Below are 27,439 nucleotides of genomic sequence, written 5' to 3'. Positions count from 1 at the left end.
CTGGGGAAAACGGTGGCGGTAACCACCATCTCCTCTCCAAACCGAGAGTAAACCACAACAAGGTGCCTGTGGATCCTGTTACCAAACCACGGGACCAAACTGTACCTAGGTCAGTTACATCCACTCCCACCCAGAGGGTGTCGTTTCTTGGAGGATGGTCACGGCGGTTAGGAGAGGCACCCCCATTTCCCTCCCCCACCGCCCTCCACCAGCAAGGGGGCCCTCCTGGGCTCTCCTGGGGATCGGCACTCGGGGCCTGTGGGGATCCTGGGGCGGGGGGGGAAGAAGTGCCCCGGCTAACTTCCCGGTGCACATCTGTGCACACACGGGGACTGCTGGGAGGGACAGCACGCGGAGAGGCAGGATCCGGCACAGAGCCAGCGAGAGGCGCAGGACCCTGATGGGTGGAAGAGGCCAGGGGAGGTGGTGTGTCCTGCGGGGCTTGCGGAGGGCAAGGGGAAATGAAATGCCAGGGATGCCCAGGAGATGCCCGATGCCCGCCGCTCACACCCCCCGTAGCCCCTTCGCTCAGAGCCCCCGTTTGGACCCCAGGAGCCACCTCTGCCTCCAGCCTGGGCCTCTGCGGGGCCTCCCTGCCCCGGGGCTTCCTGCCTGGGGACAAATGGAGCCCAGGGGTTCCTCCTCATGTCCCTTCTCTTTTCCAGGGTGGCCAAGAAGAGACTACCCGCTGGGCAGCCCCCCCCGCGCAGCCTGCAGATGCCTGAGAGAGGTGACTGGGGCTTCCCAGCTCAGAAGCAGCCCCACAGTCCTGCTCTTTCCTGGGCAGGGGCCCTCCTGGCTGAGGGGAGACACCCCGCGCTAACCCGGGCCTTGCTTTCTGGGGGCAGGGGACCTCCGCAAGGAAGAGCTCTAGGAGAAGGAGGAAGAAGGACCCGATAGGTGAGCAGCCCCATCCCAGAGCTCCGCAGCGGCTCCCGGCCGAGAGACGCCATTGCAGCTGGGAGCCCCCGCGACGGCTGCCCTTGCTCACTCTCCCTCTGCCTTCTCCCTCAGGAGCCTCCATCCCCTGGGAAGGCGCGGAGTGGTCTGCAGAGAGCCTGCAGGCAGGGTAAGGAGAGCCCTTCCCTGCAGGGGGGGCGGCCAACTCGTGGGTCCCTCTGCCCCGTCGCCCTGGGGAGGCTGCGGGTGGGCGAGAGCAGGATGTGGCGCAGAGCCGGGGTCAGCCCTGATGCCCTGAGGAAGCCGAGGAAGGGATGGGGTTGGGGGGGCTGGGGAAGGCGGGGGATGGCTTGCGGAGGGCCAGGGCAAACCCCTGCGGGGATGGCAGCTTTCAGGGCAATGCCTTCTGCTGACACCCACCGTACCCCCTCCCACAGAGCCCACTGGTGGCCCCAGCGCCCCTCTCTGTCCTCGGCCCCTGGCCTGGGCTGGCCCTTTTCTCCTCGGGCTGGAAGGCGCCCGGCCCCTCGCTATGCGCCTCGTCCTGCTGGGCTGGGCTTGCCCCATGTCCCCAAGACCCCACCTGACCCAGAGCATCCCAGAGCTGGCAGGGCTGGCTGCGGGCAGCTGGGAGATCACCCAGTCGGTCGGGAGAAGCCAGAGAGAGGGTGCTGGCTCTGTCCTGTCCCACAGCAGCCCCCACAGTCCAGCCGGGATTTCCCCCCACAGGTGGGGAAAGCCCCATGGAGGAGAATGGTGGGGAAGCAACTGCGGCGCGGAAGCAGCCTGTGCAAGGGAGCTCCCCTGGGAGACAGGAGACATGGGTCAAGGTGGACATTTCAGTGCTGACACCAGCTCGGAGCTCCTCAGGAACCAGCCTTCCATCACCAACACGGAGGAGCTCGCCAGATCCCTGATGGAGTCCCTGGACATAACCCAAATCTGCCTCGACCTGCTGGGAGAGCTGAAGGCAGCTCAGGGTAGCGGCGCTCCAACCCCGTGCAAAGCCGCGAGGAAAGAATACCTCGTCTGCCTGCAGTGCCGCCGACGCCTCATGGGCAGCTGCCCGCACCGCAGCGAGCCCACCGCGGCAGAACAGGACCTGCCCGTGCTGGCCGCCATCCTCTACAGCGTGGACCTCCTGGTGCACGAGGAGGACCTGCAGCTGGAACTGGGGCTGGGCTTTGAGCTGGCCATCGGCGGGGAGCCGCTCTACGTGTGGGAGATAACCCAGCGGCTCCCCGAAATAGCCCCTGAGAGATGCTGCGAGGAGTGCAACGCGCCTCTGCCCGGGAGCTCTGGGAACAGCAAGAGCTTGCAGGCGTTGTTCCCCGTCCTCAGGGCCCTGGGAACACCGAAGGGACCCATGAGACCGGCCAGGCAGGACGCAAGGGCTCCTCCTGCAAGGCAGACGTGGACACAATGCGGCGATGCCAGCAGTGCAGACCTGCAGCCAGCTGGGCAGGGGGAGTCTCTCCCCAGCCTGGCCCCCACGGGGCCCCTGCCCTCATGGGCACAGCCCCCCTCCCGTGAGGCCCTGGACCGTCTGCGGAGAGTTGGGATGGAGCCCCTGCCCTGGGTGGGGTTCAAGGGCCTGGGGCAGGGGCTCAGTCTGCAGCGCATCCGGCAGGCCTGCTCCAAACTGAAGACCCGCGTGCGGAGGAGCGTCAGGGCCAAGCCGTGCTGGAGCTCGGCACCCAGCGGCGCCGGGGAAGGGGACCAGACGCTGCCATTCCATCTCCGGTTTAAGGTCGACGCGCTCTTCCACGCCATGGCGATGGAGGCGTAAGGAGCACCGGCAGGAAAAGGTGGGACTGGGAGGAGCATGGGCAGGGTGAGCACAGCATGGGAGGGCGGGGACGGGACTGGGCTGTCTTGTGCAGCCGTCGAAGCCGTGTTGTTCAGGGGGTGTTTCTGTAGGACGAGACAGTGCGGTCTGGGAGTGTTGGGATGACGGTGAGAGACGTGACGGCCTCTCGTTGATTTTTGCTTTGGATGGGCTGTTAAACAGGAGCGGGACTGACACCAAATTGTTGACTCCCCACGAGGTGTGGTCCCTTTGGCCCCCGTGGCGATGTTCCAGCAGATAGCCACATGGTTTCTGTGTGCACCGAGCCAGCTGCCCATCAACCTGCTCGGCTCCCCCTCTGCCTGGGGCCAGAGGGTGTGGGTTTTTTTGGAGGATGGTCACGGCGGTTAGGAGAGGCACCCCCATTTCCCTCCCCCACCGCCCTCCACCAGCAAGGGGGCCCTCCTGGGCTCTCCTGGGGATCGGCACTCGGGGCCTGTGGGGATCCTGGGGCGGGGGGGGAAGAAGTGCCCCGGCTAACTTCCCGGTGCACATCTGTGCACACACGGGGACTGCTGGGAGGGACAGCACGCGGAGAGGCAGGATCCGGCACAGAGCCAGCGAGAGGCGCAGGACCCTGATGGGTGGAAGAGGCCAGGGGAGGTGGTGTGTCCTGCGGGGCTTGCGGAGGGCAAGGGGAAATGAAATGCCAGGGATGCCCAGGAGATGCCCGATGCCCGCCGCTCACACCCCCCGTAGCCCCTTCGCTCAGAGCCCCCGTTTGGACCCCAGGAGCCACCTCTGCCTCCAGCCTGGGCCTCTGCGGGGCCTCCCTGCCCCGGGGCTTCCTGCCTGGGGACAAATGGAGCCCAGGGGTTCCTCCTCATGTCCCTTCTCTTTTCCAGGGTGGCCAAGAAGAGACTACCCGCTGGGCAGCCCCCCCCGCGCAGCCTGCAGATGCCTGAGAGAGGTGACTGGGGCTTCCCAGCTCAGAAGCAGCCCCACAGTCCTGCTCTTTCCTGGGCAGGGGCCCTCCTGGCTGAGGGGAGACACCCCGCGCTAACCCGGGCCTTGCTTTCTGGGGGCAGGGGACCTCCGCAAGGAAGAGCTCTAGGAGAAGGAGGAAGAAGGACCCGATAGGTGAGCAGCCCCATCCCAGAGCTCCGCAGCGGCTCCCGGCCGAGAGACGCCATTGCAGCTGGGAGCCCCCGCGACGGCTGCCCTTGCTCACTCTCCCTCTGCCTTCTCCCTCAGGAGCCTCCATCCCCTGGGAAGGCGCGGAGTGGTCTGCAGAGAGCCTGCAGGCAGGGTAAGGAGAGCCCTTCCCTGCAGGGGGGGCGGCCAACTCGTGGGTCCCTCTGCCCCGTCGCCCTGGGGAGGCTGCGGGTGGGCGAGAGCAGGATGTGGCGCAGAGCCGGGGTCAGCCCTGATGCCCTGAGGAAGCCGAGGAAGGGATGGGGTTGGGGGGGCTGGGGAAGGCGGGGGATGGCTTGCGGAGGGCCAGGGCAAACCCCTGCGGGGATGGCAGCTTTCAGGGCAATGCCTTCTGCTGACACCCACCGTACCCCCTCCCACAGAGCCCACTGGTGGCCCCAGCGCCCCTCTCTGTCCTCGGCCCCTGGCCTGGGCTGGCCCTTTTCTCCTCGGGCTGGAAGGCGCCCGGCCCCTCGCTATGCGCCTCGTCCTGCTGGGCTGGGCTTGCCCCATGTCCCCAAGACCCCACCTGACCCAGAGCATCCCAGAGCTGGCAGGGCTGGCTGCGGGCAGCTGGGAGATCACCCAGTCGGTCGGGAGAAGCCAGAGAGAGGGTGCTGGCTCTGTCCTGTCCCACAGCAGCCCCCACAGTCCAGCCGGGATTTCCCCCCACAGGTGGGGAAAGCCCCATGGAGGAGAATGGTGGGGAAGCAACTGCGGCGCGGAAGCAGCCTGTGCAAGGGAGCTCCCCTGGGAGACAGGAGACATGGGTCAAGGTGGACATTTCAGTGCTGACACCAGCTCGGAGCTCCTCAGGAACCAGCCTTCCATCACCAACACGGAGGAGCTCGCCAGATCCCTGATGGAGTCCCTGGACATAACCCAAATCTGCCTCGACCTGCTGGGAGAGCTGAAGGCAGCTCAGGGTAGCGGCGCTCCAACCCCGTGCAAAGCCGCGAGGAAAGAATACCTCGTTGGCCTGCAGTGCCGCCGACGCCTCATGGGCAGCTGCCCGCACCGCAGCGAGCCCACCGCGGCAGAACAGGACCTGCCCGTGCTGGCCGCCATCCTCTACAGCGTGGACCTCCTGGTGCACGAGGAGGACCTGCAGCTGGAACTGGGGCTGGGCTTTGAGCTGGCCATCGGCGGGGAGCCGCTCTACGTGTGGGAGATAACCCAGCGGCTCCCCGAAATAGCCCCTGAGAGATGCTGCGAGGAGTGCAACGCACCTCTGCCCGGGAGCTCTGGGAACAGCAAGAGCTTGCAGGCGTTGTTCCCCGTCCTCAGGGCCCTGGGAACACCGAAGGGACCCATGAGACCGGCCAGGCAGGACGCAAGGGCTCCTCCTGCAAGGCAGACGTGGACACAATGCGGCGATGCCAGCAGTGCAGACCTGCAGCCAGCTGGGCAGGGGGAGTCTCTCCCCAGCCTGGCCCCCACGGGGCCCCTGCCCTCATGGGCACAGCCCCCCTCCCGTGAGGCCCTGGACCGTCTGCGGAGAGTTGGGATGGAGCCCCTGCCCTGGGTGGGGTTCAAGGGCCTGGGGCAGGGGCTCAGTCTGCAGCGCATCCGGCAGGCCTGCTCCAAACTGAAGACCCGCGTGCGGAGGAGCGTCAGGGCCAAGCCGTGCTGGAGCTCGGCACCCAGCGGCGCCGGGGAAGGGGACCAGACGCTGCCATTCCATCTCCGGTTTAAGGTCGACGCGCTCTTCCACGCCATGGCGATGGAGGCGTAAGGAGCACCGGCAGGAAAAGGTGGGACTGGGAGGAGCATGGGCAGGGTGAGCACAGCATGGGAGGGCGGGGACGGGACTGGGCTGTCTTGTGCAGCCGTCGAAGCCGTGTTGTTCAGGGGGTGTTTCTGTAGGACGAGACAGTGCGGTCTGGGAGTGTTGGGATGACGGTGAGAGACGTGACGGCCTCTCGTTGATTTTTGCTTTGGATGGGCTGTTAAACAGGAGCGGGACTGACACCAAATTGTTGACTCCCCGCGAGGTGTGGTCCCTTTGGCCCCCGTGGCGATGTTCCAGCAGATAGCCACATGGTTTCTGTGTGCACCGAGCCAGCTGCCCATCAACCTGCTCGGCTCCCCCTCTGCCTGGGGCCAGAGGGTGTCGGTTTTTTTGGAGGATGGTCACGGCGGTTAGGAGAGGCACCCCCATTTCCCTCCCCCACCGCCCTCCACCAGCAAGGGGGCCCTCCTGGGCTCTCCTGGGGATCGGCACTCGGGGCCTGTGGGGATCCTGGGGCGGGGGGGGAAGAAGTGCCCCGGCTAACTTCCCGGTGCACATCTGTGCACACACGGGGACTGCTGGGAGGGACAGCACGCGGAGAGGCAGGATCCGGCACAGAGCCAGCGAGAGGCGCAGGACCCTGATGGGTGGAAGAGGCCAGGGGAGGTGGTGTGTCCTGCGGGGCTTGCGGAGGGCAAGGGGAAATGAAATGCCAGGGATGCCCAGGAGATGCCCGATGCCCGCCGCTCACACCCCCCGTAGCCCCTTCGCTCAGAGCCCCCGTTTGGACCCCAGGAGCCACCTCTGCCTCCAGCCTGGGCCTCTGCGGGGCCTCCCTGCCCCGGGGCTTCCTGCCTGGGGACAAATGGAGCCCAGGGGTTCCTCCTCACGTCCCTTCTCTTTTCCAGGGTGGCCAAGAAGAGACTACCCGCTGGGCAGCCCCCCCCGCGCAGCCTGCAGATGCCTGAGAGAGGTGACTGGGGCTTCCCAGCTCAGAAGCAGCCCCACAGTCCTGCTCTTTCCTGGGCAGGGGCCCTCCTGGCTGAGGGGAGACACCCCGCGCTAACCCGGGCCTTGCTTTCTGGGGGCAGGGGACCTCCGCAAGGAAGAGCTCTAGGAGAAGGAGGAAGAAGGACCCGATAGGTGAGCAGCCCCATCCCAGAGCTCCGCAGCGGCTCCCGGCCGAGAGACGCCATTGCAGCTGGGAGCCCCCGCGACGGCTGCCCTTGCTCACTCTCCCTCTGCCTTCTCCCTCAGGAGCCTCCATCCCCTGGGAAGGCGCGGAGTGGTCTGCAGAGAGCCTGCAGGCAGGGTAAGGAGAGCCCTTCCCTGCAGGGGGGGCGGCCAACTCGTGGGTCCCTCTGCCCCGTCGCCCTGGGGAGGCTGCGGGTGGGCGAGAGCAGGATGTGGCGCAGAGCCGGGGTCAGCCCTGATGCCCTGAGGAAGCCGAGGAAGGGATGGGGTTGGGGGGGCTGGGGAAGGCGGGGGATGGCTTGCGGAGGGCCAGGGCAAACCCCTGCGGGGATGGCAGCTTTCAGGGCAATGCCTTCTGCTGACACCCACCGTACCCCCTCCCACAGAGCCCACTGGTGGCCCCAGCGCCCCTCTCTGTCCTCGGCCCCTGGCCTGGGCTGGCCCTTTTCTCCTCGGGCTGGAAGGCGCCCGGCCCCTCGCTATGCGCCTCGTCCTGCTGGGCTGGGCTTGCCCCATGTCCCCAAGACCCCACCTGACCCAGAGCATCCCAGAGCTGGCAGGGCTGGCTGCGGGCAGCTGGGAGATCACCCAGTCGGTCGGGAGAAGCCAGAGAGAGGGTGCTGGCTCTGTCCTGTCCCACAGCAGCCCCCACAGTCCAGCCGGGATTTCCCCCCACAGGTGGGGAAAGCCCCATGGAGGAGAATGGTGGGGAAGCAACTGCGGCGCGGAAGCAGCCTGTGCAAGGGAGCTCCCCTGGGAGACAGGAGACATGGGTCAAGGTGGACATTTCAGTGCTGACACCAGCTCGGAGCTCCTCAGGAACCAGCCTTCCATCACCAACACGGAGGAGCTCGCCAGATCCCTGATGGAGTCCCTGGACATAACCCAAATCTGCCTCGACCTGCTGGGAGAGCTGAAGGCAGCTCAGGGTAGCGGCGCTCCAACCCTGTGCAAAGCCGTGAGGAAAGAATACCTCGTCTGCCTGCAGTGCCGCCGACGCCTCATGGGCAGCTGCCCGCACCGCAGCGAGCCCACCGCGGCAGAACAGGACCTGCCCGTGCTGGCCGCCATCCTCTACAGCGTGGACCTCCTGGTGCACGAGGAGGACCTGCAGCTGGAACTGGGGCTGGGCTTTGAGCTGGCCATCGGCGGGGAGCCGCTCTACGTGTGGGAGATAACCCAGCGGCTCCCCGAAATAGCCCCTGAGAGATGCTGCGAGGAGTGCAACGCGCCTCTGCCCGGGAGCTCTGGGAACAGCGAGAGCTTGCAGGCGTTGTTCCCCGTCCTCAGGGCCCTGGGAACACCGAAGGGACCCATGAGACCGGCCAGGCAGGACGCAAGGGCTCCTCCTGCAAGGCAGACGTGGACACAATACGGCGATGCCGGCAGTGCAGACCTGCAGCCAGCTGGGCAGGGGGAGTCTCTCCCCAGCCTGGCCCCCACGGGGCCCCTGCCCTCATGGGCACAGCCCCCCTCCCGTGAGGCCCTGGACCGTCTGCGGAGAGTTGGGATGGAGCCCCTGCCCTGGGTGGGGTACAAGGGCCTGGGGCAGGGGCTCAGTCTGCAGCGCATCTGGCAGGCCTGCTCCAAACTGAAGACCCGCGTGCGGAGGAGCGTCAGGGCCAAGCCATGCTGGAGCTCGGCACCCAGTGGCGCCGGGGAAGGGGACCAGACGCTGCCATTCCATCTCCGGTTTAAGGTCGACGCGCTCTTCCACGCCATGGCGATGGAGGCGTAAGGAGCACCGGCAGGAAAAGGTGGGACTGGGAGGAGCGTGGGCAGGGTGAGCACAGCATGGGAGGGCGGGGACGGGACTGGGCTGTCTTGTGCAGCCGTCGAAGCCGTGTTGTTCAGGGGGTGTTTCTGTAGGACGAGACAGTGCGGTCTGGGAGTGTTGGGATGACGGTGAGAGACGTGACGGCCTCTCGTTGATTTTTGCTTTGGATGGGCTGTTAAACAGGAGCGGAACTGACACCAAATTGTTGACTCCCCGCGAGGTGTGGTCCCTTTGGCCCCCGTGGCGATGTTCCAGCAGATAGCCACATGGTTTCTGTGTGCACCGAGCCAGCTGCCCATCAACCTGCTCGGCTCCCCCTCTGCCTGGGGCCAGAGGGTGTCGGTTTTTTTGGAGGATGGTCACGGCGGTTAGGAGAGGCACCCCCATTTCCCTCCCCCACCGCCCTCCACCAGCAAGGGGGCCCTCCTGGGCTCTCCTGGGGATCGGCACTCGGGGCCTGTGGGGATCCTGGGGCGGGGGGGGAAGAAGTGCCCCGGCTAACTTCCCGGTGCACATCTGTGCACACACGGGGACTGCTGGGAGGGACAGCACGCGGAGAGGCAGGATCCGGCACAGAGCCAGCGAGAGGCGCAGGACCCTGATGGGTGGAAGAGGCCAGGGGAGGTGGTGTGTCCTGCGGGGCTTGCGGAGGGCAAGGGGAAATGAAATGCCAGGGATGCCCAGGAGATGCCCGATGCCCGCCGCTCACACCCCCCGTAGCCCCTTCGCTCAGAGCCCCCGTTTGGACCCCAGGAGCCACCTCTGCCTCCAGCCTGGGCCTCTGCGGGGCCTCCCTGCCCCGGGGCTTCCTGCCTGGGGACAAATGGAGCCCAGGGGTTCCTCCTCACGTCCCTTCTCTTTTCTAGGGTGGCCAAGAAGAGACTACCCGCTGGGCAGCCCCCCCTTGCGCAACCTGCAGATGACTGAGAGAGGTGACTGGGGCTTCCCAGCTCAGAAGCAGCCCCACAGTCCTGCTTTTTCCTGGGCAGGGGCCCTCCTGGCTGAGGGGAGACACCCCGCGCTAACCCGGGCCTTGCTTTCTGGGGACAGGGGACCTCCGCGGGGAAGAGCTCTAGGAGAAGCAGGAGGAAGGACCCGATAGGTGAGCAGCCCCATCCCAGAGCTCCGCAGCGGCTCCCGGCCAAGAGACGCCATTGCAGCTGGGAGCCCCTGCGACAGCTGCCCTTGCTCACTCTCCCTCTGCCTCCTCCCTCAGGAGCCTCCATCCCCTGGGAAGGCGCGGAGTGGTCTGCAGAGAGCCTGCAGGCAGGGTAAGGAGAGCCCTTCCCTGCAGGGGGGGCGGCCAACTCGTGGGTCCCCCTGCCCCGTCGCCCTGGGGAGGCTGCGGGTGGGCGAGAGCAGGATGTGGCGCAGAGCCGGGGTCAGCCCTGATGCCCTGAGGAAGCCGAGGAAGGGATGGGGTTGGCGGGGCTGGGGAAGGGGGGGGATGGCTTGCGGAGGGCCAGGGCAAACCCCTGCGGGGATGGCAGCTTTCAGGGCAATGCCTTCTGCTGACACCCACCGTACCCCCTCCCACAGAGCCCACTGGTGGCCCCAGCGCCCCTCTCTGTCCTCGGCCCCTGGCCTGGGCTGGCCCTTTTCTCCTCGGGCTGGAAGGCGCCCGGCCCCTTGCAGCCTGCAGATGACTGAGAGAGGTGACTGGGGATTCCCTGCTCAGAAGAAGCCCTCAGTCCCGCTGGTGGCTGCCCCATGAGCTGGCAGAAATATCCGGAGAGGTCCTGCCAGCCCTGCCCCCCCATCAACTGCACCGTGCATGTGGAGACGTGTCTGTTTTGGGGCCAGACAGACACTCGAGGAGGTCCATGAGCTGCTGGACTACATCAGACCCCCCCGACAAGGACAGCCCGGGGGCGGAGAACCTTGGCGGAGAACTCGGCGGCAAAACTAAGCCTGTATCAGAATAAAACAGTAGCATCCTTAAAACATCCCCAAGAGCTCTTCAGTTATTGCATGAACGGGGGGCAGTGACCTCCAGGGCTACGAGAGTGTCAGGGACAGTGCTGGCAGTGGGTACAGGCACTGGGGCCACTCTGTGCCTCGTCCCCACCCTGGGGGGGCTGGCATGTCCCCAGCTGCTCCATCCCAGGTCCCTGCTTCATCCTTGTTTCTGAATGTCCCTCCAACGAGCCTTTCGGGAGCGCTCCCACGCCTCCAGCCCCAGCTCTCGCTCCCCTTCCCCTGAGGGCACCCGCCATGGCCCCAGTGGGCAAAGGGCTCCGAGACCCCCAGCCTGGGTGCCCCGCGGTGGCCAGCTGGGCACCTCTACCAGCCCCGGTGAGGGATGCACAGCCTCGGGATCGACACCATCCTCCAGCCCCATTTCTCCGGGACTAAAGCCACGAATGGGACCCACACAGGAGGAATGCAGAAGAGGAGGCCCAGCCAGCACCAGCAGTGCGGCGCAGAGGACGCGGGACCCCAGCAATATCTCACAGTGCCCCCGGCGCCGTTTTTCAGCACCAATAAGTCGCCCTTGACCCCCCTTTTTCGCTCTTTCCCCTCAGCGCCAGGCCCGCGGCCGCCCCCGCCTCAGGGCGCCGGACGCCCCGCGCGCGCGCGCGCACCAACGGCCGCCCTGTGGCGCGCGCCGCTCGGGAGCGGGAAGGGGCAGCGCGCACGCGCGGTCGTGCCGTTGCTGGGCGACGCGGAGCCGCGGAGCCGCGGGGGAGGGGGCGATGCGCATGCGCTGTGTTGGCGTTGCTAGGCGACGCCGGGACGCTCCAGCCGCGGCGCGCATGCGCGGTAGCTGCCTCTCCGGGCGGGACGGGGCCGCATGAGCCGGGGAGCGGGCGCGGCGGCGGCGGCGGCGGGCTGGCGGGCCCCGGCCCCGACCCTCAGCGACCCCGGCCCCGGCCCCGGCCCCGGCCCCGAGGAGCGCATCGCCGCCCGCCGCCGCCGCATCGCCGCCCGCCTCGATGCCGCCCGCCTCGATGCCAAGTGCCGGTGAGAAACTGGGCTCGTCCCCCCCCTGCCCCGGTTGCGGCGGGCTGCGCCCCCAGCCGGCTCCCCCTAAATCAGAGCCGGGTCCAGGCCCCCGCCCTGCCCCAAACCGGCACCAAGTCCTGCACCTTCTCCCCAGACCCCTTGTCTGGTCGCAGATGATCTCCTCTTCCCCAAACTGGCACTGGGGTTGGTGCCCCCACCCCCAAACCGGTGCCAGTTCCAGATCCCTCGCCCCAAACTGGCACCCAGTCCTGACCCCCCACCCAGGACCAGCACAGGCTCAGAGACCCTCCCCAGGGCTCAGAACATCCCCTGCCCCACACCGGCGCTGGGGCCAGGACCCCTACCACGAACTGGCAGGGGGCAGGGACCCGACACGGCCGTGCCAGCCTTCACGGGACCCAGGGCCTCTCCCCAAACTGGCCTTGGGTCAGGGACCACCCTGAATCCTGAACCTGTCAGAGACACTCCCCACTCCCTGCCAAATGGCAGGTGGCCAGGGACCACCCCTCCCAATCCCTGCTCAGCCCAAAGTCAAGGACATCCCTGTCCTGTCCCCAGCCCAGCACCGGGGCAGCGATACCCCCTTCCCCAAGATATTGCCCTGCCATGGGCCCTCTGCCCCCCTGGACAAAATCAGCAGCAGGCCAGTGGCCTCCTGGATCAGGCCGATGTTGTTCCCAAAACTGGGACTCACCGGCAATGGGGCACACCTTTCCCCAAAGCAGGACTGAACTGGGGTCCTCTCCCAAGCCTCAGAGGCCCCTCAAGGCTGGGTGGGACCAGACCGTGAAGTGGCAGTGCCCTGCCACCCTCTCCTGAGCTGGGGCTGGGTCAGGGTCCCGTCTTCCCCCAGCCTGGGGAAAACGGTGGCGGTAACCACCATCTCCTCTCCAAACCGAGAGTAAACCACAACAAGGTGCCTGTGGATCCTGTTACCAAACCACGGGGCCAAACTGTACCTAGGTCAGTTGCATCCACTCCCACCCAGACAGGCTTGTTTTCTCCTTCCTGATCCCAGAGCTTTCCCTTTAGGTTAGACTGATCCCAAGGAATTAGCGTGGGATCGGTGCCAACCCTGAAGTGGCTCCAGACAGAAGCTGGCTGCCTTCATGGCGCACAGCCACCTAAGGGCTGCCCCCAGACAGCCTCTGCCCCCTGCCCTCCTCCCTGTGGGAAGCAAACAGGGGCTGATCCCCCCAGCCCTGTGCTGCGGGAGTAACCAGCCCTGGGCTGCACTCCCAGCTCCAGAAAGGGAAGGCTGGACCCCATTTTCCCTCGCGGAGGCTGTCCCACCCTTTCCTGCCTCTTTTCTGCGTCTGTGGGGACCTCCTGGCCTGGGACTAAACCTGCCGAGGGGAAGAGAGAGCAAAGTGTGCTGCGCTGAACCATGCAGTCTGGGCTGGGGTCCCAGATCCAAGGCCATCTCCGAGCAATAGGAAGATGGTGTGGTGCAAAATGTTCCGTCTTTTCCCCCTTTCTGCCCAGGGAGGCCCTTGGAGAAGATGCAGAGCCGAAGGTGGCTGAGGAGGAGGAAGAGCAGAGAAGGAGCCATAAGCAAATTGAGGAGAGCAGGCAGGTGCGGCAGTAGGACAGGAAGGTCCTCTCGGGTCCCTGACCTCTAGACATTTGGCTTTACCCTCCTTTTTGCTTTGTGCAGTGCTTAGTGTCACACAGCAGTGTTTATGTGAGAAGAAGCAGGGACAGAAACTCCTCAGGACTGGCTGGGGGGTGATTCTTGGGCTGGATCCTGGGGATATGATGTCCCTGTGACAAACAGCCCATGGATTGGAAGGATCTGGGACTGACACCGTGTATCCAAACCCCAACCCAGTCCCCTAGCCCCATCCGCACACGCAGGGGAAGCAAAACAAGAAGGTGCTCTGAGCACGTTCCTCTTGGTGCTGATGGCCTGCAGGGCTTTCCAGGAGAGGGAGGACCCACGGGTTCATTGCGGTCCTTGCAGCGCTCATCAAACCCTGCCATAGCATGGGAAGACGGGGCTTATGGGTCCACGTAGGCACCTCAGCATGGGGAAAGGAGCCAGACCCTGGACAGGCATAGCGAGACTTGCTCCAGTATCCCTTCCTCCAGAGCTCGGGTCTCCGGGTGCGAGACGTGTACCACCTACTTCACAGAGGCTGGCCAAGCTGCTCTTTGATGGCGCGCAGTTGGTGACAAATATCCAGGTGGCTGCTGACTTGAGGGAAACACAGAGGAGGGCAGAGGAGGCAGAGCTGAAGCTGCAGAGGTAAGAGACTGCGCGGTGGGTCTGTGCTGCTGGGAAGGAGCAGTGCAGATGTTGGTGCAGCTTTTGGGGGGACATCCTAACCCTGGCCATCCAGGAACGCTTAGCGGTTAGGGCAACACTGAATTTATGTTCAAAAGGAAAATTTAGGCACACAAAGAGCCTCCAGGTCCCACCTGCCACAGCTGGATCTTTACAGAGCTCTGCAGGTCAAGGCCGGTGGCTTCCCCAGGTGGCACTGCGGTACTACGGACTGCCTGGTTACCGATCTCCTCCTACAGGCTCTCTGGTTACCAGTCTCCTCCAGACCCATCACATCTTCAGCTCCAGAGTGTGAGAAACACAGCTGGTTCTCAGCTTTTCACCAGGAGTCTGTACCACGTATACTTGTGGTCTCCTTGCTTGAGAAGCACAGGCGCAGCTGCCCTTGCTTCTGGCTTGCCGAGCAGCTCTCCTGAGCCTGGAGGTGACACCGTGGTGGAGAACGTGCCACCCTGTGCTAAGAGGTGGCTCAGTAAATGGCCTGTTTCCAGAGGTTGCCCTCCGGTCGTGGAGATAGGGGTAGTTATTAGCCACACCATGGGAATGCGCTGGGACAGCTACATCAGGCTGTGTGTGAGGAGTGGGAAGAAGGTGAGGCTGTGCTAATTTGAGAAATTGGATATTAAGGTCTTTGAGGTGAGAGTGGTCAGATGCTGGGTCAGGGGCCCCTGATGTTGTAGAGATCTTCCTCCTTGGAGATACTCAGCACATGCCTGGACAAGGCCCTGCACAACCTGCTCTGACATTGAAGTTAATCCTGCTGTGACCGGGAGCCAGTGATTTCCCAAAGCCCTTCCAGCCTCGATTATTCTCTGATCCTCTCTGTGTGCCTTCCTGGGCAAACCCGTCCTGCTTCACCAGAGGAGCTGGGCAGTCTCCAAGGGACTGGCTCTTTCAGCCCTGTCCCCAGGACTCGGAGATCAGCTAGGAAACGCTGAGTCCTTGCTCCTACTGCCTTTGGAGGGCACTGTAGGAACATTTTATGGGAAGCTGGCTGTAGCAAGACCCGTGTCCCTTGCTCAGCTGGTTTCCCAGTGGGAATCTCATTAAGGAACCAGGTGCTGTGTCCAGGAACTGCCCGTAGAGCCGGTTTGGGGGTGGCAACGGTGGTGGCCGCTGTTCAGCCTGAGCCAAGGGCCATCCCCAGAGCACGTTGGATGGTGCCTCTGTTTGGAAGAGGAAAGAGTTTCGTAGTATGGACGTGGGCTGTTCAGTGCTGTTTGGCTTTAGCTGGAGTGTGGTCTCCGGACAGTTTGACTCCCAAGTCTAGATGTAGCCAGGAGGCTGTTTGGCACTGCTTGTCCATCACCTCTTGCCCAGAGACAGCTTGCTTGGCAGAAGGACTCGTGCCCCTTGCAAAGGTGACTGCTGCTTGAGCTGAGCTCTTTAGTCTTTCCTCCTCCAGGTAAGCGGTTGTTAGAGCACTGGGCAAGGGCAGAACTGGGGAAATGCCTGTCTGAAGAGAAGGGCCTGCAGGATGCCAGCTCTGCCCTTGTGTGATGCTCTAACAAGCACTTGCAAGAAAGCTGCTGCTCCACTGATATCTTGATGCCACTTGGAATGCAAAGTGGGTTATGCAGGAAAGTGCTCCTGCAGCGTGGGCCACTGAACCACGTCTGAAGCACGTGCTGCCCTGCCCCAGCTCTGCGTTTGCCGTGTGCTCCTTACTGCCTGCAGGGTGGAGAAGCTGGAGAATGAAGCCAAGTCTAGCACGTGCAAGTTTGAGGAGATCGCCTCCAAGTGGGCCTTGGCCAAGGAGATGACGATCCCGCAGGAGCTGTGGCAGCTGCTGAACCAACAGCAGCAGCAGTGCGCGCTGCTTCTGGAGGAGAAGAACAAGCTCATCGGTGACCTGCAGCAGGTAGCGTGGGGACCAGGCAGGGACAACCAGGAAGGACGGGGGGGCTTCAAGCTCTGGAGGACGCTGTTCTAAAGCAACGGTCATCCTTGTCTGGCTCTTCAGTCATCCCTCTGTCTGGATCTTCAATTCACCAGTACGTTGCAGAGATCCATGTAGTGTCAGTTAGTCCGGGTCAAAACTGTGCCAGGAGCTGCAGTGCCAGTGTCCCAGTGTGGACGGTGAGATGGGGTGCCCTGGCATTGTTCAGTGTAAAAGGACAGACACGCAGGGCACCGGTAGCAGTAAGACAAACTGGCAGGTCCCAGATTGCACAGTAAAAAAAAGGCAAATGAGCAGAGAGGGGGAGTGTTTTTGTAGACGGAAGAAAGCCTTCCCCACAGCAGGTTCCCTGGCCCCCAGAGAAGGAGTGGTGTGTCTGCAGGCATGTCACCTCCCACTCCGTCTCACCTGGGCCTTTTGGCAGCGATGATCTGTCTCTCCTCCCATCTTCCCTCCTAACTACTTCTTGACTTTCTGGCTCTTTGCTCTGGCTCTTTGGAATCATCACCTCTTCTCCTTTGGAAAAGGCAGCATCTGGGTCTTACCCTCTCAGTTAGGCCCTGAGGATTCCTGGTCAAATACTTCTCTCTGATTTCAGCATCTGCTCTCCTCCTCCAGGAGCTGAAAAACAAAGACGAGCAATACGTGCAGGCCATTAAGAAGCAGTCGGACGATATCCACCTGCTTTTGGAGAGAATGGAGGAACAGATCAGGATCATGCTGAAAACTTACCGTCACAAACTCCTGCAGATTGAGGTAACCAGTTCACAGGGTGGCGGAAGAGTCCCATGAGAAAACCTGCAGCCACTTGCTTCTCCATATCTATGGCAAAAAGGCCTCAGGCTCGTTGCACTGGCTGGGTTGACTACTGTCCAGAGCAGCAGGGCTGACGTCTCGGTGAACGAGGCTGAAATCTGGCCAAGCAAGAGCACTGAATGGTGCTGAGTGCTGAGGGGCTGGTTTATACCACGCTGTGAACGACTGTGCTTCAGTGCAGAGCGACTCAGTAGCACGTGAAAGCTGTTGCTGTTTGACGGCTGATTATTCGTCTCTCTAAAAGCCAGAAGGGACCACTGTGGTTCTTTAGCCTTACCTTCTGCAGAGCACAAAGTCCCACCTCGCGGATCAAACCTGCATTTGGTGCTGAGTGAGGGCATCTCTCCCCATTTGATGTCTTGTTAGGTGGAATCGGGTGGCTGCCTGACCAAGCTCCGCTGCTAATCATCCAGCAACGATTTCCAGTTAACTCACAGAGCTACCTACCACCAAGAGCACCCCTCCCGGCTTTGGGTGGCTGATAGCAGCAGTCCCCGTGGGGTCCCAGTGTGAGGTCCCTGCCAGCGGGGTCCAGGTGTGGAGAGGGGAGATCAGGCCAGTGTGTGTTCGTCGGAGAGTGGCACCATTCCACAGCCAATCCTCTCCTGGAGGCTGCTGGCCTGGACTAGTGTAAGGCTGGTAATGAGAGGTGCCAACGTGATGGTGAAGGGCTCTGTCTCCTTCACAGAAAGCTTTTGAGCTCGAACGGCGAGAGCTGCTGGACAACAACAGGAAGAAGTGGGAGGAAGCCATCCAAGCCCACAATGCCCAGGAGGTAGGGTCCGTGTGAAATTTAGAATCATAGAATCATAGAATCATTTAGGTTGGAAAAGACCCTTAAGATCATCGAGTCCAACCGTTAACCTAACACTGCCAAGTCCACCACTAAACCATGTCCCTACATGCCACGTCTACACATCTTTTAAACACGTCCAGGGATGGTGACTCCACCACTTCCCTGGGCAGCCTGTTCCAATGCCTGACAGCCCTTTCGGTGAAGAGATTTTTCCTAATATCCAACCTAAACCTCCCCTGGCGCAACTTGAGGCCATTTCCTCTCGTCCTATCGCTTGTTCCTTGGGAGAAGAGACCGACCCCCACCTCGCTACAACCTCCTTTCAGGGAGTTGTAGAGAGCGATGAGGTCTCCCCTCAGCCTCCTTTTCTCCAGGCTAAACAAGCCCAGTTCCCTCAGCCGCTCCTCATCAGACTTGTGCTCTAGACCCTTCACCGGCTTCGTTGCCCTTCTCTGGACACGCTCCAGCACCTCAGTGTCTTTCTTGTAGTGAGGGGCCAAAGGCTGCCAGGACCAGTGCTGCTCTCTCCATTGGGCTGCCTTGAAAGACACGTGTGCACAAAGACAGCTGGTTCCTCAGGAGTGTGGGGGGTAAAGGGGCCGTTTTTCAGCCTGCTCTGCAGGGGCATTATACATGTATGACCTTGCTTTGGGCTAGCCAAAGGAGCTGTGATCGCGGGAGGAAGCTGTCACCGTTGATAGATGACGTTCTCCTTTTGCCCGTAGCTGGAATACCTGCATGCCCGTATGAGGAAGGTGGAAGAGTTTGAGAAACAGCTGAATCAGCTGCGGGTGGAGGATGAGGAGGAGTATAACAGCATGAAGATCCAGCTGGAGAACGATGTGCAGGTACAGAAAAGGCTGGCGTGTGCCATGTGGGGAGGCAGTGGAACAGATCTCCCTGGGCTTTTCTGTGTGTAGCTGGCTCTGTGGGGCAGCTAGACGGTATGAAAGCTGCAGCTGGTATCTGGTCATCTCAGCTCTTCAGCGTGCACAGTCCAGCCCCGTGTCAACAGGGTGATGGAGCTGCTGTTCTCTCCTCTCCATCGGTCCTACACCACAGTGTCCATCTGCCCTTGGCTCTCAGAGGTCTGTAGCACATGAACTGTAGCTCTAGGACGTGTGAAGCACCTGGGAAGGTCGAGGGGTTTGCTACTTCTTGGCATCATGATTGGTAGGAGGACCAAATAGTGTGAGTGTCCTGACACCAGATCATTTCAGATCAGCTTGATTTCTTCCTTTGTCAGGGTCCTTGTCCTAGGAGGTGTGAGCTTTTTCCTCTGACATCTAGCCATAGACCCGTGATTTCTCTAATGCCCATGAAGTCCACTTGGTGTGAGAACTATCATGAGTTTGCCCTTACTCAGGTAGGAGGGCATGCAGTGGAAGAGCACAGCCCTGGCACACCGCTGGCTGAACGAGCACCAGGAGCTCTCACTGCAGATCCAGACCTCGTAGCCGTGGCTTCCCCGAGATACAGATACCTTTTAATCCACTGCATCCTCTGCGAGCAGCGGTGTCAACAAAGCAGTGCATCTGTGAGTCTCTGCAATCCTGCTGGTCCCCTGGACGGCAGCCCCGGCGTTGCTCCTAAGGCTGTCAGGTTTGGCTTTGCCCAGCATCACTCAGCCTCCTCTGCTCAGCAGAGAGCCCTGCCGCCGCCGCTGCCACCTTCCCTGCTGGTTGTCGTGCGTTGCTTCCCGGGCTGCACGGTAGAAATGGGACACGTTGCGTCTGGACTTGAGGAAGGCTCATTGTTTGTCCCATGGGATGTCCTCCTAGGAAGCCCAGGGAAATACGGGCTAGGGCCGATGTCTAGAAGGTTTTGCACAACTTCAGGTGAAATATTACTGTTGCAAGGTCCCTGTCAGCCTGAAAGGGCACGTCCAGGGAGGGCAGTCCTGACTTTGCGGTTTGTTCGCCTTCGTATTGATAGCCTGGAAGGTGACACAGAGTGTGTAACGTTTGCAGATGGCTCTGAGCCACGTGGGGAGGGAGGCAGCAGCATGCTGGAGATCAGGGTTCACAGATGGCGATGTGGGGCTGTTGTAAAAATGCACCTGCTGCCTTTAGCTGTGCTTGTGGGAGGGTTTATATATAAGGCAGGGGAGGCAATTATGCCTCTCTACTTTATACCTACGTGTCGTTGTCCAGGTTTGGCAACATGCTTGGGAACAGGGGAGAGAGTCTAGAAGAGACCAAGTAGACAAATGACCCCTAAGAAAAGGTTGAAAGGCTGGGGCTGCTTAGACCAGGGAAGCGATTTCTGTAGGGAGGTGATAAGTCTAGAAATACGCACAATTCTGTATGATGGAGGAGGAGAATGGCTTCTTCTCTGTGTCCACTGTAGATGCAAGAGAAAATCATGGGGTTGAGCTTTGGTAGGGAAGATTTAAACTGGCATTCAGATTTAGGGTTGAAATTTCAAGCTAGGAAAGCCTAGAAATGGCAAGGGCTTGCTTGAAGGTTAGCTAGAGGGACTGTGCCCTTAGTTTGCTGCTCTTTGACGCAGGGTTTTAGGAACAGCTTAAATCAACTTCTGCTGGGGCTGATTTGGTGAAGTTGTTCTCCCTGTGGGGCAGAGGGATGAAGTAGATGTCCTCCTGGTTCCCTTTAGCACTGCAGTTGTGTAACTCTTTACAGCACAGACTTCACCCTTCCAGTTCAGGGAGAATAAGAAAAGAGGAGTTGGAAACACCTGTTTTCCTGGTTAACCTGTGATACCGTTGTCCTGAGGTATCTCTGAAACAGGAGCTTAGCCAAGACCTAAAGATGAAGTCTGTGGTTTGGGGGTTGTTGAATACTCCCCCGTTTCACTAGACGGGGAATCAGCATTTTAAATACGGGGTTTGGGCCGTGGCTTTCCTCCATCTGCTGTAAGGAGAAGGTCCCTTGGCCCTGCTGGGATTTACCTCCATCTTTTCTTCAGTCAAGCTTTGATCCTAGCCAGGTGGGACCGCTTCTGGGTGTCTTCCTAGGTTGTTTGTACACTCCCTGTCGTACGTAGGGCTACCCAGGAGAGATCTGAGCCAGCTAACCCGGGTACCAGTGTCTTCCCTGCTTCTAGCCTGCAGCTCGGGACTCTTTACCTGCCCCCAGAGATCCCCCTGGGCCGAGAGCAAGCCTTGAGCCCCTGACGGAGACCCCGCTGGGTCTCTCTGCTGCGCGCATTGCTGTGCACAACCGAGCCTGTAGCTGATGCTGCAATTTGGGGCCATGCAGCAGCTTAATTCCAGTCACTTCCTACGATGGAAGAAGTCTTTACAGGCGTCCCCAGTAAAGCGCTATATTATGAGATTTTTCAGCATCAGATTTCTGCCTCCTCTTGCACATGGAAGACATTTATATACTAATGAATTAAACCATGCCAGGCCCAGGCACTGCCTCTCACCCATCCGTGCAGTCACGCTGCCTGCTCCTGGAGTTTCCATGCCGCTGTGTCCCCCTGAGCTCGCTTCCAAATGAGCTGTAGGGCTGGCAAGAGAGCAGCGGTCATCACTAGGGTGTGATGGCTCCCAGCCCAGAGCAGCAGCCCCAGGAGTCTCGGGCAATCAGCCTGGGAAGCGGCTCTTCCTTTCCATCAGCTGTCGAGCAAACGGGGGGCTGGGAAGCTGAGAGAGATGTCTCCATTGCAGATGTCTCCTCCATTGCAGCTGCAGAGCAAAGGGGGAACTTGCTGCCTCTGTCCTGTCCCCCAGGCTATGCAGCGAGATGCTGCCGTCACAAACGCGTCAGTTGTTTGTTTTGTTCTGGTTTCCTTAAGACCCGGAGTTTGTGCGGTCACTCCTCCTGTGTGTCCCTTCCTCCAGCTCGCCAGGTAACTTCTGAGCCTCCTGGTTAATTCAGAGACATGCAATTCCTAAAACTGACACAAAAACCAGCAGCCAGGTTGAGGAGAGAGGCCCAGGTTAGCGCCCCACTGAGTGAAAGTTGGGTACAACTTCAGTCCGTTCTCCCTTCCCCAGACATGGCCCCGTAGCATGTACTTATGGACAACCAGCACCTCCATCACTCACCCATGAGTGATGCCACGTGGCCAGGGGTTAGCTGGGGAAATGTGCATGGGAAGACGGGGTTTGGAGATGCGGGATCAGTAGGATCGAGGCTTCAGTGTGGCCTTTGCTCATGGCACGGCTTGTTTTTGTGTTTTCTGAAATGCCAGAACCTGGAGAGGCAGCTCCAGCAGATGAAAGCCGTCTATCAGCTGAACCAGGAGAAGCTGGAGTACAACCTTCAGGTGCTTAAGAAGCAGGACGAGAACACCATCATCAGATCCCAGCAGAAGAGGAAGCTCAACCGGTAAAAATCCCTCCCTGGAAGATGGGCTCTGCCTTACCTGCCATCACCTCCCATATACCATTTTTTGTGGAGCCCATCACCCAGCACAGGCCAACGAGCTCTGTCCCAACCCACCTCTGGGCAGGGGCAGGGGTTAGCCCAGGGCAGGGCCATGCCCAGAGCACTTTGAATAGGCTGGCCATGGCCAACCTGTGCCAGCTGCATCCGGGTCAGTCAGGCCTTGGCACTGAGTAGTCACTAGGGGATCAGCAGCCCCAAGTCCCAAAGCCTTCATACAAGCTGGGTATACCTGAAGGTGCCTCTTGGGGGATGCCCAGCTTTGCTGTCCCTCCCCAGGCTCCACAGCTTGCTCAACAACCTGAGAACAAAACTGGCCAACCAAGAGAAGCAGTTCGGAGAGGAGAACCAGAGCCTGGCAGCCGACTGCGAGCGCATCACGGGGCAGTGCAAGGAGGTGCAGAGGAGGATGAGGTGGGGTGTGCGCGGGCATCCACCCATGACGAGGCCTCGGAGCACCGAAGTGAGGTGCAGGGGGGAGCTGACTCGTCGTTTCGGGGCACGGAGCCTCCTTCCATGGGCCATCTCCCTTCTGGACAGGCACTTTGCTGTCAGCGACGCTGAGAAGTTCACGGAGGTCTGGCTTATGAACGAGGAGGAAGCCAAAGGGCTGATGCGGAAAGCCCTTGATGCAGATCGCATCATTCACACCCAGCCACTGGGGCTGCCCTGGGAAGAGCCTCGTCACTGGTTCCTGAACAACGTCGGCCCCCTCGGGCACTACAAGGCGAAGAGGATGGCAACCAAGCTGGCTGCGGAGGTCCTGACAGGTGGGATGCACGGTGCCCTTGTCACCCTTGCGGCACTGAGAGACCCTTACCCTCCTCCATGACAGCCCCTTCTGTCACTCCTGTCCTTGCCATTGCAAGGTGGGATCTTCCAGGGGTGGCATTGCGAGCCCAGGCAGGGGCTGTCCCCAGCCCTGAGCTGGCTCATGCCAAGCCAGCTTGGGGATCTTTGCGCTGTACTTTGCCCAGTGCTCCCAGTTCCAGACAAGCTGACCAAGAGCCAGTTCGTGTCCCAAGATCTTTGGGGGGCTTTCCAGGTCACAGGGAACAATTGTGATTTGCCTGGTGACTCCTGCAGTGATGTGACTGGGGAGCACAGCCTGGGGAGCACAGTCAAAGCACAAAAGCTTTTGCTCACCCTTCTTTCTCCATGTTTCAGAGAGCAGCTGTGGGGGACAGGAGGAGGAAGGGAGTGAGAAGAAGGAAGAAGTGGGTAGTGGAGAAGGAGGAAAAGGAAACACAGCCAAGGTTGAGGATAGAGTCACACCTCTGCGAAATACCTCCAAGAAGACTGCCAAGAGGATCCTGGAGCTCGTGAGCGACGAGTCGGTGCGTGATGACGTAGCACATGCTTTGATCAGGGGGCAGGCGTGCTGTCCCCTGGTTGCTCCAGCTTGTAGTGGATCTCTTCCGAGCTCCACGGCTTGGGGTGAAGGTTTCTGCATGGCACTGCCTTGCTATGCCAAGCAGCCTGTTGTCAGAGAGCTGCCCCAGGGGCTGGGAGAGCATCTCCAGGTCTTTCCACTGTGTGTGGCACATATATGATGCTGAGAAAAGCTATCGGCAGGCACAGCCCCGTTGCCCAAATCCACAGCTCCCCAGGCCAGAATAAGCACAGGCAAACCTGCTGCATCTGATGCTCCAGGCCGTTCCCCGTCTCTGGGGACAGTCAGCAAGAGCTTCAGATCATGAGGTCCTTTTGGCGTCACCGTGCTGATAACTCTATCTTCCCTTGTCTGCTGGGTGGCTATTCCGGAGCCTCCTGGCCCTGCCAGCCTCACGCTGCCCAGCCGCTGCCCACCCTCCCCGCTCGGCCTGCCATCGCAGGATGGCACGGCCATAGCATGGCATGGGCTGGCTTCTGGGCAGGGACGGAGACGCTCGCTATTTCTCTGCACCCTCTTCTCTGCGTGTCTCCCAAGGGTTTCCTCATCGAGAGCAAGCTGCTGAGGCCCCTGCGCGCGCTGGGGAGGCACGAGCGCACCCTCATGAAGCTCGACTCCATCTTTGCGGTGAGTTGTGGTTTGGCCCGTCAGGGGCTGCAGGGAAGGCTGTCGGTCACCAGGGAAAGCTCTCTGCCCCGTGTCCGTGTGGCGTAGGACTGAGCCGCCCCAGAGAGGTCCGGCTGGGCTGCTGGGGGGACTCTGGGGCAGCGAGGGGAGAGGAGCACTGCGAGAGGGCGTGAAGCGCTGTGGCCAGACGCTTCTCAGCTCAAGGCCGTCCTGCTGATGAATTAAATAACATCTCCAGGGCCCCTCCAGCCTGTTCTCAGACTCTCCCATCCACAGATACCCCCGGCTGTCCCACACTAACCACCTCTTACCTTGCGTGGCATTGCCAGAGGGGCACCCTCTGCTCCCAGTGCTCCCCATGCTTCCATCGCCATGGTGTAGAAGAGCGCATTGACCTTCAACCAGAGATCGAATGGCAGTGTCTGGTCCCCTTCCTTTCCCCCAGAAAGCAAGGCCCGGGTTAGCGCGGGGTGTCTCCCCTCAGCCAGGAGGGCCCCTGCCCAGGAAACCAGGCCCCTGGGAAGGGTAACTGGAGTTACAGGGACAGGAGTGTCCCTGGCCCCAGGCCTGGCACCTGGGCGGAGGTGGCTGCAGAACAGGGGCCTGGCTGGGTGGGCAATGGCCACTCTTCACTGCTCCGTCCCAAAATGGGGCCCCTCCCGAGCAGCCCGGGGATGGGCTCTGCCCCGGGCTAAGCCCTGCCCAGGGAGTGTTTGGGGCGATGCCAAGACGGACACCTACCTTGGCCTTGCTTTTGGGGCACCAGGTCATGCAGATGCCCAGACCCAGTATGGCCAACAAGGTGGGGATGCAGGGCAGCACGAGCACGCAGAGCGCCCAAATGCTCAGGCTTGAGGTGAAGAACAGCACCGTCAGCTGCCACTCCTCCATCTTGCCCAGGGAGCGCCAGAATCTCCTCCTGAGGTTCTGCATGATGAGGGGATGTGCAAAGGGGTCAAGTGGGGAGGTCGAGAAACCCGGCGAGATCCCCTGAGGGGAGGAGAGGTTGGGGTGACGCCAAAGCACCCCGCTCCTACCTGCTTGTTTGCTTTTCTTCCCATCTCTGATGTGTTTTTCACACTCTTGCCCAGCTGCCATTAGCGAGCAGCTGCCCCAGAGCGCCCCTGTGTCAGGGTTTGGGGGGCACCCAGGGCGCCCCAGGACATAGCCCAGGGCCTGCGGGGGAGCGCGCAGGGAAGGTTCCTCTGGGCCACCCACCTCCACCCCTAGGCCAGGATGGGCCACTGTGATGGCTACCTGGTCCTGGTGGCACCAGGGATGCTCTGGCACTCCGTGGGGCCTGGGGGACCTGCTGGTGGCCCTGGAGCAGCTGCCCACTCCCATCCCCAGAGGCTGATGGGTTCTCACCAGCCAGGGACACTGTGGTGGTCTCTTGTCCTCTCCGTTGCACCAGGGATCCTGGCCAGGGCCCTGGGACAGCCCATTGGGGTGTTTGTGTGGCTGCAGGGAGGCAGCGAAACCCGAGGGGCGAGGATGGGGAGTAGGTTAGGCCAACTCGCCCCAAGGGTTTCTCAGCGAAATTCCCATCCACGCTTAGGAGCTGTCATGGTGACTTCTCTTGCCAGTGCTCCCTATGCTTCCACTGCCATGGTGTGAAAGAGCGCGTCGACCGTCAACTGGAGATGCAATGGCAGCGTCTGGTCCCCTTCCGCGGCGCCGTTGGGTGCCGAGCTCTAGCCTCGCTTGGCCCCGACGCTCCTCCGCACTTTGGTTTGCAGTTTGGAGCAGGACTGCCTGTCACGTCCCACCTCCGAGAAGGGGAGAGTGACCAAGATTCGCAAATCCCCTCGGTGTGGATTAGGGTGAGATAACACTCAAGGTCCGCACATAAACATCGACTTTAATGGACCAAACATTCTGTAAACGTTGACCCTCTCACAATTCCATCCACCTAAGCTCTGCGCTTTTAGGCTGTATGAGAAGTTGAGGTAGGCCTTGTGTTACTTAGCAGCTTTAAGAGAACAGAAAGAGTCGGGGGGTGGGGGGGTGGGGAGAGAGAGATGGGGAGATCACCAGCCCTGGATCCAGCGTCGGACCTGCCGACGGGGGTGTTCGGTGTAGAGAGTGCCCCAGGCGGGTCGTATGCGCCCCTATTTATTGGCCCCAGTCCAAGACTTCTGGAATCTTCTCTCGCCCCGGTTCCAGGAGTGGCTGAGACACCAGTCAGTCAAGGGAAGCGAGACCAGGCCCCTTCCCGTGGCTGACGTCTGGAGCCTTCTCTCGGGGCATTGTCTGGGCTCACAGCACAGTCACTTGGGCCTCGTCCCTTACGATGCCCCATCCCTGGAAGTGTTCAAGGTCAGGCTGGACGAGGCTTTGAGCAACCTGATCTAGTGGATCATGTCCCAGCGCATGGCAGGGGGGTTGGGTTAGACGATCTTCAAAAGTCCCTTCCAACCCAAACCATTCTGTGATGGCATGGTTCTATGAGAACTCACTGACGACTGTCACAGGCAAAACAAACTCAACTTGGGGAAGATTAATTCCATTTATTGCCAATCAAAAAGTAGGAGAGTAAGAAACAAAAACAAAAGTAAAAACACCTTTCCCCCTCTCCGTCTTCTTCCCAGGTTCAACTTGGCTCCTCCATTCCCAACTCTTTGACCTCCTCTCCCCCAGGGGGCAAAGAGGGATGCCCTGGTACCCCACCCAGGGCAGGGGCTCCATCCCAACTCTCCCCCTGTGCCCATGAGGGCGGGGGCCCCGTGGGGGCCAGGCTGGGGAGAGACTCCCCCTGCCCAGCTGGCTGCAGGTCTGCACTGCTGGCATCGCCGCATTGTGTCCACGTCTGCCTTGCAGGAGGAGCCCTTGCGTCCTGCCTGGCCGGTCTCATGGGTCCCTTCGGTGTTCCCAGGGCCCTGAGGACGGGGAACAAGGCCTGCAAGCTCTCGCTGTTCCCAGAGCTCCCGGGCAGAGGCGCGTTGCACTCCTCGCAGCATCTCTCAGGGGCTATTTCGGGGAGCCGCTGGGTTATCTACTACTATTATTTACTGCCCGCTGTTGGTTATACAGGCTGGCAGTGACGAGGTTCCAGAGAGAAGTCCTGCAGTGATCAAAAGGGACTTCAGGGCACTGGGGCGACTGGTTGAAGGATCGGGAGCACAGGTAGTGTTTTCCTCAATCCCTACAGTGGCAGGGAGGGATACTGAAAGGAACAGGAAAACACACCTGATCAACATGTGGCTGAGGGGCTGGTGCCATCGGAGGAATTTTGGCTTTTTTGATCACGGGGAGGTTTACATGGCACCGGGGCTGCTGGCGACAGATGGAGTTCAGCTGTCTCACAGGGGGAAAAGGATCATTGCTCATGAATTGGCAGGGCTTATTGAGAGGGCTTTGAACTAGGTTTGAAGGGGGAAGGGGATAAAACCAGGCTCACTAGAGATGAGCCTAGGGGTGGCATGCCGATGCTGGGGGCGAAATCGATAGCCCAGCTCAAGTGCATCTACACCAATGCACGCAGCGTGGGCGACAAACAGGAGGAGCTGGAAGCCATTGTGCAGCGGGAGAGATATGACTTAGTCGCCATCACAGAAACATGGTGGCGTGACTCTCACGATTGGAGTGCTGCACTGGATGGCTATAGACTCTTCAGAAGGGACAGGCGAGGAAGGAGAGGCGGTGGGGTGGCCCTGTATGTTAGGGAGTGTTTCGATTGTCTAGAGCTCAACGATTGTGATGATGATACGGT

General features: G+C 61.1%; 2 protein-coding genes across 4 annotated transcripts; both read left to right on the top strand.

The window, feature by feature from the left end:
* The first annotated feature begins 269 nt into the window (after window positions 1–269).
* On the top strand, window positions 270–9,864 carry LOC143157664 (uncharacterized). Of its 3 annotated transcripts, XM_076332506.1 has the most exons (10): window positions 270–423; window positions 666–900; window positions 1,015–1,069; window positions 1,630–2,708; window positions 3,595–3,829; window positions 3,944–3,998; window positions 4,559–5,637; window positions 6,524–6,758; window positions 6,873–6,927; window positions 7,488–7,672. In XM_076332506.1, exon 4 carries the CDS (start codon window positions 1,721–1,723, stop codon window positions 2,687–2,689), a length of 969 nt encoding a protein of 322 aa, XP_076188621.1. In that variant the 5' UTR covers window positions 270–423; window positions 666–900; window positions 1,015–1,069; window positions 1,630–1,720; the 3' UTR covers window positions 2,690–2,708; window positions 3,595–3,829; window positions 3,944–3,998; window positions 4,559–5,637; window positions 6,524–6,758; window positions 6,873–6,927; window positions 7,488–7,672. The 3 variants fall into 3 exon arrangements, with proteins under 3 accessions (XP_076188621.1, XP_076188622.1, XP_076188623.1); XM_076332507.1 differs by lacking the exons at window positions 270–423; window positions 666–900; window positions 1,015–1,069; window positions 1,630–2,708 and adding exons at window positions 3,199–3,352; window positions 9,453–9,688; window positions 9,803–9,864 and having other exon boundaries at window positions 7,488–8,566; XM_076332508.1 differs by lacking the exons at window positions 270–423; window positions 666–900; window positions 1,015–1,069; ... (2 more) ...; window positions 3,944–3,998; window positions 4,559–5,637 and adding exons at window positions 6,128–6,281; window positions 9,453–9,688; window positions 9,803–9,864 and having other exon boundaries at window positions 7,488–8,566.
* Window positions 9,865–11,380: 1,516 nt separating this feature from the next.
* On the top strand, window positions 11,381–25,686 carry LOC143158838 (dynein regulatory complex protein 1-like). The gene is made up of 13 exons (XM_076335291.1): window positions 11,381–11,550; window positions 13,039–13,129; window positions 13,689–13,801; window positions 15,518–15,701; window positions 16,359–16,496; window positions 17,245–17,331; window positions 18,078–18,200; window positions 21,514–21,650; window positions 21,987–22,121; window positions 22,248–22,477; window positions 22,875–23,044; window positions 23,638–23,727; window positions 25,314–25,686. Exons 1-13 carry the CDS (start codon window positions 11,381–11,383, stop codon window positions 25,557–25,559), a joined length of 1,914 nt encoding a protein of 637 aa, XP_076191406.1. The 3' UTR covers window positions 25,560–25,686.
* The last annotated feature ends 1,753 nt before the right edge of the window (window positions 25,687–27,439 follow it).

This window comes from Aptenodytes patagonicus, chromosome 3 (genome assembly GCF_965638725.1).
Source record: "Aptenodytes patagonicus chromosome 3, bAptPat1.pri.cur, whole genome shotgun sequence".
NCBI classification, from domain to species: Eukaryota; Metazoa; Chordata; class Aves; order Sphenisciformes; family Spheniscidae; genus Aptenodytes; species Aptenodytes patagonicus.
This window is presented reverse-complemented; position numbering and strand designations above follow the sequence as displayed.

Coding starts and splice junctions, on each gene's coding strand:
- LOC143157664 (XM_076332507.1), top strand. CDS start 7,579: ATGGGTCAAGGTGGACATTTCAGTGCTGACACCAGCTCGGAGCTCCTC.
- LOC143158838 (XM_076335291.1), top strand. CDS start 11,381: ATGAGCCGGGGAGCGGGCGCGGCGGCGGCGGCGGCGGGCTGGCGGGCC. Junction 15,702..16,358: donor TCATCGGTGACCTGCAGCAG/GTAGCGTGGGGA, acceptor CTCCTCCTCCAG/GAGCTGAAAAACAAAGACGA. Junction 21,651..21,986: donor CAGAAGAGGAAGCTCAACCG/GTAAAAATCCCT, acceptor GTCCCTCCCCAG/GCTCCACAGCTTGCTCAACA.